The sequence below is a fragment of the Protomyctophum parallelum genome (genome assembly GCF_964188405.1).
Source record: "Protomyctophum parallelum genome assembly, chromosome: 5".
In the NCBI taxonomy this organism is placed as follows: Eukaryota; Metazoa; Chordata; class Actinopteri; order Myctophiformes; family Myctophidae; genus Protomyctophum; species Protomyctophum parallelum.
The window spans coordinates 43,255,632-43,267,506 of record NC_139702.1 but is presented as its reverse complement, the minus strand read 5'-3'; the positions used below and the strand labels follow the sequence as shown (position 1 = coordinate 43,267,506).

The 11,875-nt window shown below is 44.8% G+C and overlaps 1 protein-coding gene across 1 annotated transcript in view; it reads left to right on the top strand.

Moving 5' to 3' along the window:
• Positions 1-10,737: 10,737 nt before the first annotated feature.
• doc2g (double C2-like domains, gamma) overlaps positions 10,738-11,875 on the top strand; it is a gene marked incomplete at its 5' end in the record, with an annotated part of 68,754 nt that continues 67,616 nt past the window's right edge. The window contains one exon of the mRNA XM_083765511.1: positions 10,738-11,167. Coding sequence (XP_083621637.1) covers positions 10,738-11,167 — 430 coding nt within the window. The remainder of the gene's footprint in view (positions 11,168-11,875) is intronic.

Sequence of the window (11,875 nt, the reverse complement as noted above, 5' to 3'; positions counted from 1 at the left end):
ACCAACAACAAACTAGAAAAAGTGGCACAGGTCTCCACCGGGAGGATAGGAGTGTTTGTGATGTCTGGCAAAATGTTTAGGAGTAATATAAATGTCTGTGTGTGGGTGTGTGGGTCTGTGGGTGTGTGTGTGTACAGTATGTGTGTGTGTGTGAGACGCGACTTGGCCTGTTGTAGCGCCACCATGAGGCTGATTTGAAAACTGTCAAGCGGCATTTCTTCCTCAGCCTAGTGGGAATATGCATGCACAGTTTCACCACAATCGGACGCTGCATTGAGGAGTACAAAACGCCAAGCAGGCTACTCCTGAAAACTTTACAAGCCAATGTAAATGTGAAATTCTTTTGGCCTATAGGGAGTGTGCATACAAAGCTTTACACAGATCCATGCAGTTAGAGGTAAAAACACTAATTGGCAACCATGAGGCTGAGTTGAAAATGTTCCAGTGGTATTTCTTCCTCTGTATAGTGGGAATGTGTGTGCACAATTTCACGGAAATCACACAATGTGTTCATGATTTGTGGCATTTTGTTTGAAACTGAGCACTCCTGCGAACTTTGGAAGCCAATCTTAGCCAATCAGCATGGAGTCTAATGGAGAATTTTGACATACTATTGCTAATAGCAGCTTTACATTTTTAAATAATACCCCTCATACCCTCTCACAATATGCTAGCTACAGTATGGTTTTCGGTTGATGTTTTCTACATGTCTGTGTCTGAAGACAATATTACTAACATTGTTGTAGCTATAGGGAAAGGCTGCATATTAAAGAGACACTTCGTTACACCCCAATGTAGTCATATGACGTATGACCTTGAAACAAGATTACAGCCTATAATCTTCCCGTTGATGTTATTCAAAAAGTAAACCTGTGAAAAGGATAATTGAGTTACTAAATTAAATGTGGAAATTAATGTAGAATTAACTCAGTCCCGACAGACTGACAGACACACAGTCAGACAGACACACAGACTGACCTGCTTAAAGGGACACTTCACCCCCTTCTGCAACCAAATCTTATTTTAATGATGTTTGGGAGACAAACACTTTCCTGGGGGATTTTTAAGATTGTGTCTATGATTCCATGCTTTTGGCAAACGTTGATCATCAAAATAACAATAATTATTGTTATTCTTTTTATTATAATTTTACACTCAAGAGGTCCATTTGGTTACCAACCTGGAACCCCCTCAAGGACCAACTGGTTGAAAAAAATCACTGCTCCAAGCAATTAAAACTACCCGGAAACTCATGTAGCATTCAGCCATGACTCAGACACGTGGTTGAGTCTTCTGTCAAAACAGGAGAACCCTCAGTATATCTCATCTGCAGGGGGTCCCCGCTACATGGAGAAGCTTCAGAGATGGTTGACTGGCTGTATCTGTAAGCGCGCTCTCTCTCTCTCTCCCTAATTCTTTTGACAGCTCGGCGAGGGAGTAATATAGGACCTTATACCCCCGAGAGGCTGTCAAAAGCCGTGCTGCCATGTTTAAAGTGTGACTGGTGACATGACAGGCATAACGCCACCAGGGCTTGATAGTGCGCCATATAGGCCATGCTCTGTGCAGCTCGTAGCGCGAGCTTGTAGCTCTGCTATTTTTGAAAAAATGTGGCGCAAATCTTTGAATATATATATTCTTTCAGAGCGAACGTTTTTAACTCAAATCTTTAGAACGACTGACAAAGAAACATAGGGTTTTTCAGAAAACTAACTTAGAAGGCATTTGTAGTCGTCCTCAGGTCTAAATGGGTTAAAAGCAGCAACAAAAACATATACAACAATCTAAAAAGAAACACAGGAATCAGGGGTACCAGGTGCTGCTCTTCTTAGTTCTTAGGCATGCTCATTGTCATTATAATTTTTTATTGTAACCTCGTCCTAAAGCTGAATAATAAATTCCAGAGGACAGCATTCAGAATGGGAAACTGTTTACTTAACTGGCACTCGTCCACCTCGGGGGCCCTAGCAGGATTCTGAGAGCATCATTGTATGCCACCCGCAACTTAATTATATTTACCCTATTGGCCTAAATATAAGACAGCGTTTGGTACCTTTACTGTAGCTGCACCACAAGTGGGCACTGGGCAGTTTACAGTGGGGTACAGTAAGCTTTACAAAGCTATCTTGACTGTCGATGGAGGGGGCCACTGTATTTCCACACTCACTCCAGAGGGCCACTGTATTTCCACACTCACTCTAGAGGGCCACTGTATTTCCACACTCACTCCAGAGGGCCACTGTATTTCCACACTCACTCCAGAGGGCCACTGTATTTCCACACTCACTCCAGAGGGCCACTATAGTTCCACACTCACTCTAGAGGGCCACTATATTTCCACACTCACTCCAGAGGGCCAAATTGCATATTACTGCAAAAATAGCTGATCTACAAGCTCAAAACGCGTCACAGTGTGACACGTTTTGAGCTTGTAGATCAGCTATATTTTTTGCTACATTTTAATTGGAATCCTGAATAATTTGTTGCTATTTTTGAATTGGAATCCTGAAAATGAAAAATTTTATTTAATTTCAAATGCAATTAGTTATATAATTATGTAAAAATAAATAAAGACAATAACATTTTATTGTAATTAACCTGCAGGGCCACATTAAGCAAAAGTGGGCGGCTGCATGTGGCCCCCCGGGCCCATGCCCATGTGTACGTACCTAGTAAATGTGCACTTTGTACCTTGTAATTTGTCCACTGCGTATACCCATCCTGAGCAGTGGAAAAGCATTGAACCGTGCCCGGGGGGCAGTCGGGCTTCAGTGTCTTTCTCAAGGACGCCCCCTCCCCCCAGTCCCCAAACGACCGCTCTACTTCCTCAGCCTGTCTGTCTCCATGATTGGTCTACCTGTATTTGTAGGCAGATGACGTTTGGCATTAATTGGTACACTGAGCTTTCATTAAGCACGTTCCCAATCATTTAAGCCAGTCACATAGCCAGGTGTACACGGACATTGCTGTTTCTTGGAGTGGTTGCACCACTCAAAAAAAGAATCACAGTGTGACGTAAAATAGACACAGTGCCTATTTGCTTAGACACTATGATGTAACATTCTCCATTCATTCCCATTCCCATTCATTTTCAATGGGAATTTAATGTCTGTAAGACGAAAATAGACACTAAGCCGAAAGTCGATGTAAAGTTCTCCATTCATTGTCAATGGGAATTGAATTAATGTCTGCGTAAGACGAAAATCTACATTATAGCTGAATACATAGTAGGGGTTAGTGCCCCTAAAAGAAAAATCTAATGGTAACTGTAATGGTGTAATGGCTCATTAACCCAATTCGAGTGAGTAGCAGATGTAATGAGATGACTGATCACGCTGTTTAGATACGTTTAAATATGCACAAGCCTGTACCCACATGTATAATTGTATTTATTCCATTCTCCCTCCATTGAACCATAAACGTAATGGATTATGCTCGCGGTCGTTACTGTATCCTTAGAGAAGTACATGCTCTCTGATGTTATGCCAACCCGTGGTACTTCATTAAATTGTCAAAGCCCTGCATTTTTTATTTTCTACTTATCCAAATCAAAGAGAGCTCTCTCTCATCAGCCATCCGAGCCAAGAGAATGTGTTTTTTCCCCGTTTTTTTTTCCTTGTGCATTCTTTTGTTACATTTTCCGGGAGAGCGACTATCCTAATTTCCGTCAAATATTTGACTAGCTGATTATGATCTATCATTTGCAACTCATTCTGGCTGCAAGGTTCATCCTTTTCTTTACATGTCCCTTGACGATCTCATCCACTCCCTTTCACGCACGTATAAGCACGCACGCACGCATGAAGCATGGTTTGTGACACATTTTCTTATGTGCTATACTGCAGCTAGATGATTACATACTGTATGCACACACACCCAAACGTGGATTTATAGACTGTCATAGACTTATATGTGCGCATGCACGCACGCATGCACAGTCTTCATCAGTTGACATGGAGTAATCGGTCAGTATGGCCAGGAAGATTTTGCGTTTCATTTGCTCTCCATACCCTACACTCCTACAGGCTTTAATTTATCTTTTTTTTTTAGCAATTCTTTCTGACCTGCTGGTCCTATTTCCTTTCTCTCTCCTTCTTCTTGTGTCTGGTTGCATTCTACAGTATAGTCACTGTGCACTAGGGCATTAAGCAACTAGTCGACTATTCAACTAGTCGACCTTGTTGGTACTAGTTGACTAGTTGATAAGAAAAGAAAAAATATTTTTCCTTTTTATTTATTTTTGTAGGCCTCAATATCAGGTATAGTTATAGTCACCAATGTACACAGTTTTTAAATGTACAAATATTAATCTTTACATAATAGGTAGTTAAACAACTATTCGACTAGTAAACTAGGCAACTAGTCAACTAGTAAAAATGACTAGAAGTGAATGCCCTGCTGTATACTGTATGTTATACAATACCAAAGGTATTTACTATGAAATTTGCTCCCAGGATTCTTACAAGGCAGATTACATAATATACAACACATAAAATAAAATACCATACAATAAAATATAAATACACCGTTAGGCCTGTAACAGGAGACACATGGACCTATACTTGAAGAGCTGAGATTGTCTTGTACTGTATATTGTATGTAGACACCATGTTATGCTGCATATACTGTATAGTCACCATGTATATGCATGATGCCATGCACTGTCTCTGTTTGGGGTATTCAGTCTCATAATGTCTTTCCCTGCCCGTCTCTATCTCCATCCCGCTCACTCACCCTCTCCCTATCCCCCTCTCTCTCTTTTTCCCTTTCTCTCTTTCTCTCTCTCTCTGTGCCCCCCCCCCCCCCCTCTCTCTCTCTCTCTCTCTCTCTCTCTCTCTCTCTGTGCCCCTCTCTCGCTCTCTCTCTCTCTCTGCGTTGTGTTAAATCGCCCCGGTGCTGCTGAGAAAGTGAGTGACACTATACTACAGTATATGCGCTGCGTGTGCGCGCAACTGACAGCGAATTTAAGCAGACACGTCACACTCAACCCGTTGGGGGAGGGAGGGGAGTGATACAGAGGAGGAGGCGAGGAGCGCATATATGCGATGAAGAGCGGGTGAGAGAGAGAGAGAGAGAGTGGGCACGGGAGGATTTATTGACTCAAAGCTGATGTGGTGCACGCCGCTTCTTCCCAGTGTGTGAGCGAGAGAGAGAGACAGAGGACGCGCGAGAGAGCAGACAAGATGGAGCAGCGCTGGCACAGATGAAGACAGTCCCTGGGTAAGTGTGCGCAACTGTGCCTGTGTGTGTGTGCCTGTGTGCGTGTGTTTGCCTGTGTGTGTCTGTGTGTGCGCATGTATGTATGTGTCCTCATATGTGCATGTATGTATGTATGAGCACTCGTCCTGTGAGAGTTCCGTGGAGTGAAAGTGTGTAGGAGCAACATGCTGCTGGTCACTGGTCGTTCCCCAGCGTTCTGCCTCCTTCGTCGGGGGACAGAATGAACGTGAAGCATGGATTGGATGGAAGACGGATTATCTTTTTTTGTGTATAATTGACAACGACTGGAACGTCCGAGTTTAATTCGTGCACATGAGCGGCGGCGCTTCCAGTCAGAGCTCGTGAGTGTGCACAGTAGCTTAATAACAATAATAGCACAGAGAGACGTTACTTGGGTTTCTTTTTTTAAAGAAACTTGGTTTCGTACAGAAGGAGCAAAATAAGTAGCTCTTTGGGGGGAAGCACGTGAGCCGAGACTCGATGATGTGCATGAGCTGTTATTTAGGTTGCTAAAATCAGCTAACCCCCCAAAATGATTCTGCATGGATATAAATGGTGTATCATAGGACATATTTAGTCACTGATGTTCCTGTACAGACCCATGCATGTACATGTACGCACGCATGCATGCGCGCGCACACACACACACACACACACACACACACACACACACACACACACACGTGTTTGTCCAAAGGAGGTAGTGAATGTCTTATGATACACTACAGTGAAAATACAATACTGTTTTTGCTTCCTTAAAAGGCTATTTGTTTACTTGTTTGAAAGTACACTTTCAGTTGCGTGCAAAATTGTATGCTGTCGTTAACCATTAATCACTTAAACCCTATAATCTTTGTTGACTGGGGGCCCCCAGGGGCCTATATTTGGCCCCTGGGGGCCCCTCCTCTACACCAAATCTCTCTCGCCGAAAAAGGGAACGTACTGTACAAGCGGATCTATACAAGCTTTGCGACCCTGTAGATCTGCTATCATCGTTGAGTTGCAGAATGTTCGTCTGCTGAGAACAGGGACACTGATGCGTTAATCATGTGAACGCCAGCACATGCCTAATGTGGGGGAAAACCATCTACAAGCAAACAGTGACGAGTTGTTTACCTTGGCTGTTTTTGGTGTAGACCATAGACTGTAAAAAAATATGGACAAAGTGTTCTCCGGGTCTGATATGGACGTAAGATGAAGCCAGTCAGTCCTTGAATTGTAAATCGCCATCTTTCTAGATCCGTTTGGGCCCAGCTGGCCATTGGCTGGCCCAGACAACGAGGCGGGTCTTCCCCCCTTCTTCTTCGTTGGTTTTTTATTTTGACTTGAACGGGGGGTGGCTCCCGATCATAGACTGTAACGGTAGCCATGCCCATCAGAACATATGCGACTTTATGGTAATTTTGTTTATAAATGGGACCATAATTTTCCAAAAAGAATATTATGACATGAGAAATTAGACTTTAAACTAGTGACTGGAAGAAGAAAGTATTCATGACCATGTTTATTAAGGTAATACAGTGAAGTTGGGCCCAAATACATGGACCTCTATGGACCCCAATGACAGCGCCATTCATTCATTCAACAGGCCATTATATGAACTTTCAGGAAGTCCCGATTTCCTTATTGGCTTCACAAAATATATATTGACTGCCCCCCTCGTGTAGACGCAAAAAAAGGTTGTCCATGTACATGTTGTAACTTATGTTTGGTCAACACACACAGCGACAGCACCGTTATGTTTGATCACGCATTTGAAGAATCACGCGGCAGTCAATGTAGCTCCTCCCTTTCGCGATCGTCCACGTTAAAATCGCGTGTTCGTTTCTCATCATTTCGAGACATTATTCACAAAACCGCCATCCAAAACAAAGACGCTGCCACAGAGCGACACAGAGGGACGCCATGATTCGCCATTGGAATGCACTGAGCCTCCATTTCCCATGATTCACCGTTGGAATGCAATGAGCCTCTATTTCCCATGATTCACCGTTGGAATGCAATGAGCCTCCATTTCCCATGATTCACCATCGGAATGCAATGAGCCTCCATTTCCCATGATTCACCGTTGGAATGCACTGAGCCTCCATTTCCCATGATTCACCATTGGAATGCAATGAGCCTCCATTTCCCATGATTCACCGTTGGAATGCACTGAGCCTCCATTTCCCATGATTCACCGTTGGAATGCACTGAGCCTCCATTTCCCAGAAGCCTTGAGAAGTTGTTTTGGTTTTTTTTCCCTCCGGTCACGTGATCCAAACGTGTGACATATCACGGATTGTCCGAGGAAACCCATGTATGGCTTAAAATTATCAAAACTCGGCGAATAAAATAAATAAAACAAAAGTCGGGTTTAGCGTGTTTAGCAGGGAAAGAGTTCCTTATCAATCAGGTCGGGAAAGTCGGGTTCCACAGGGAAAGTGTTTAAAGGAGCAGTTCACCCAAATAATGTGACCGGATTTGACTGGGAGTGTTAAACATGTAGCTATAGGTGTGAAACATGCTTAAACATGTAGCTATAGGTGTAAAACATGCTTAAACAATTTACAATTTACAATTTAGGCATTTAGCAGACGCTCTTAATCCAGAGCGACTTACATTTAAGCAAGAACAAAAGCATGGGAATACATCACATAAAAGCATTTATCATGAGACATGCGTAAGCTAAGAAGGTAACAGTGGAATATCTATATGATGAAACTATACATACACTATACATAATAAACTATACATATTCACTACTATGCTATACATAATGTACTATGGCGTGCTATGACTATATACAATACAATTATAGTGCTGTCTACATAACATGCTATAAGTCTGTGTCAAATGCTATCTAAGCCAACAGAAATGCTATCTAAGGGGTTAGGGTAAGTGCTATGGGCCATGATCTGAAAAGGTGGGTTTTCAGGCTATGGCGGAAGATTGGGAGTGATGCTGCAGTTCTGACTGCAATGGGAAGTGCATTCCACAGTTTTGGAGCCAGAAGGGAGAAGAGTTTGGGACGTGTGGAGCGTTGTCCCGGCGTTTTTAGTGAGGGTACTTCCAGTTTCCCTGCGTTGGCTGATCTGAGTGCGCGGGAGGGTTTGTAGGGTTCAATCATACTTGTAAGATATGGGGGAGCCATACCTTTGGTTGCTTTGAATGCCAGCATCAGAGTTTTGTATTCTGTGCGGGCAGCGACCGGGAGCCAGTGGAGGGAGCGGAGCAGGGGGGAGACATGTGAGAATTTTGGCTGGTTGAAGACCAAGCGAGCTGCTGCATTTTGGATCAGCTGGAGAGGCTTAAGTGCACATGCTGGTAGGCCAGTAAGGAGGGAGTTACAATAGTCGAGTTTTGACAAGACTGTTGTCTGGATTAGGAGCTGGGCTGATTCCTGGGTGAGGAACGGTCTAATTCGTCGTATGTTATAGAGTGTGAACCTACATGATCGAGTGACAGCTGTGATGTGAGCTTTGAACGAGAGCTGACTGTCCAGGACAACACCAAGATTCCTGGCTGTTGGGACAGACGTTACCAGGGCGTTGTCTACGGAAATAGTTAGCTCCCGCATAGGGCAGGACTTAGCTGGGAAGAAGAGAAGCTCAGTCTTGTCTGTATGTAGCTATAGGTGCAAAACATGCTTCAACATGTAGCTATAGATGCATAACATGCTTCAACATGTAGCTATAGGTGTAAAACATGCTTTAACATGTAGCTATAGGTGTAAAACATTACCGTATCTCTAAAACTGGTGGGTCAAACAGAACTACCAATACGTCAATTTGAAGCTATGATTCCCTGCTTTCATAGGACATGAAAAAAATGAAAATAGAAATTAATTAACCATTAACCATTTGTCAAGGTCCATGGGTCACAAGTGACATATTTTCAATCAGTTCCGCACCCCATGAAGCCCCAAAGTCGTGCCGTTTTTGCTGTATTTGTCGTACGACGAAGTGGGGCAGTTTTTGTAATGACGACCAACGTTTGAAATCTGGCGATGGGAGGTTTCTGTATACGGCAGAAACCATACGGCAGCAGCTGCACTTTGAATAACATCCTGCTCTGCCATTTGAATCAAAACACATTGCCTTTTTACGGGAGGTGGCATTTAAGGGACAATTATCCGCCCCGCACGTCAAGTCTTTCCACTCGATTGACCGACAAACACAAGCATAAGTAGCAAAGTAAGAGCTCAAGCTGCGCAACGTGAATATAGTTGCCTACTCATGTGAAAGCAAGATGAGAGAGAGAGAGAGAGAGAGAGAGAGACTACTCATGTGAAAGCAAGATGAGAGAGAGAGAGACTACTCATGTGAAAGCAAGATGAGAGAGAGAGAGAATTAAATGAAGATACCATCGTGTCATAACACCTCCATCGTGCGGCGGAGATGAGCGAGCTGTTATTTTGTTGTCAGCTAGAACCCAAGATATAAATGTCACGCTGATATCGTTGGCATATCACAGGACATTCAACTGCCATTCCTGTTCAGACCGCACACACGCACACGGTCTGCACGTGCGTGCGTGCGTGGGTGGGTGTGTACTGTACAGGAATGGCACTGTGTAAGTGTGTATACGTGCACACAGCACGCACGAGCGCACGCCACACAATTAATTACTCAAACACTGGAGCTGTGCAGCTGTGTAAAGCCCTGACCCTCATGTCTCAGAGTGTAAAGAGAGACAGTCTGATACAGAGAGACAGAGAGAGAGACAGTCTGATACAGATGACACAGTGACTGTGTTCTTATTGTCTGTTGTCTCAGCCAGAGTGTAAAGAGAGACAGTCTGATACAGATGTGACTGTGTTCTTATTGTCTGTTGTCTCAGTCAGAGTGTAAAGAGAGACAGTCTGATACAGATGTGACTGTTCTTATTGTCTGTTGTCTCATCCAGAGTGTAGAGAGAGACAGTCTGATACAGATGTGACTGTTCTTATTGTCTGTTGTCTCAGCCAGAGTGTAGAGAGAGACAGTCTGATACAGATGTGACTGTTCTTATTGTCTGTTGTCTCAGTCAGAGTGTAAAGAGAGACAGTCTGATACAGATGTGACTGTTCTTATTGTCTGTTGTCTCAGCCAGAGTGTAAAGAGAGACAGTCTGATACAGATGTGACTGTGTTCTTATTGTCTGTTGTCTCAGCCAGAGTGTAGAGAGAGACAGTCTGATACAGATGTGACTGTGTTCTTACTGTCTGTTGTTGTCTCGTCCCCGGTGCGTCCTCCTAATTCTCTCCGTCCCCTCTGACCAACCTCGCTCATTTTTCCCGCCCATAACGTCTTGTTCTTTACTCACGACGATCCTCCCTTGTCCCTCTTTTCACCTCAATCTTTTTTCATCCCCTCTCTCTCTCTCTCTTGCCCCTCCGCTCCCCTCCCCTCCCCGCCACACACACACGCCCCCCCCCCCCCCCCCCCCCCCAAACACACACACACACACACACACACACACGCAAACGTCCCCACCCTCCTCCTCCCATGCACACACACACTCCTGTCCCATTGACAGTCACATCCGGCCGTCCGCATGAGTGTCTCGAAGCCCCCCCCGCCGCCCCCCTCCTCCACCACCCACCTGGTCATCCCCCCCTCCTCCTCTGGCGCCCCCCCCTCCTCTGGCCCCTCTCCGGCGTCCTCTCCCTGCGTGGCCCCCCGGGGCCACCACCACCACCACCACCATGCCCTGCCCCCCCCTTCCCCGGTGAAGATCAGCATGCAGGAGCACTTTGCCATCAACGTGTGCCCGGGGCCCATCCTGCCCATCCCACAGATCTCTGACTTCTTCCCGCGCTTCCACGACTACCCGTGCACGCCGCCGCCGCCCCGCGAGAAGAAGATCCTGAAGGAGGAGACGTTCAACGGGCACATCATCGGCGCCGAGTTCGATCAGGGGGGCGGCGGAGAGAGCCGCGGCGACGACGACGAGGGAGAGCGCGCCGACTCGGACGACGAAGACAGTGAGTGCTTTGTTATGATTCAGCCTTCTGATTGGTCCCTGACTGACTGACCAACCAGCAGGCTCTTTCTGCCTTGCTCCGCCCTGGTTCCGCCTTGTTTACGTTGAATTTGCTAAAACATAAACATACATATAAAAACAAACATGATATGCTGCAACTGTGATGTTCCTTTTTACTGACGCCAAGTTTTAAATAATGAACACACAGAATATCAATACGAAGCAACTGAAAAACACCTTATTTCAATGGTAGTCGGTGGAGGAGAGAATGGATTGTTGTCCGACCACGAAACATGCAGCAACCAATGGGTGAATTGGCTGGTTGTTTGTTTTTGTTTTTTTGAGTGGTGCAACCACTCCTATAGACAGCTATGTGTGTGGCTGGGTCTGTCCCTGTGTCTGAGCACGGAAATAGCATTCACCACAACATGCAGACACACACAGGCCAGGGAGGAGGGCTAGTACAGTACAGTACAGTACAGTACAGTACAGTACAGTACAGTACAGTACAGTACAGTACAGTACAGTACAGTACAGTACAGTACAGTACAGTACAGTACAGTACAGTACAGTACAGTACAGTGCAGTGCAGTACCACTCACTTCAAACTGGTCTGATCTTTGTATTTAATATATATATTTTTTGGGGGGGCTTTTTATGCCTTTTATTGATATATTTACAGTAGGTTGAAAGGAAACGGGGGACAGAG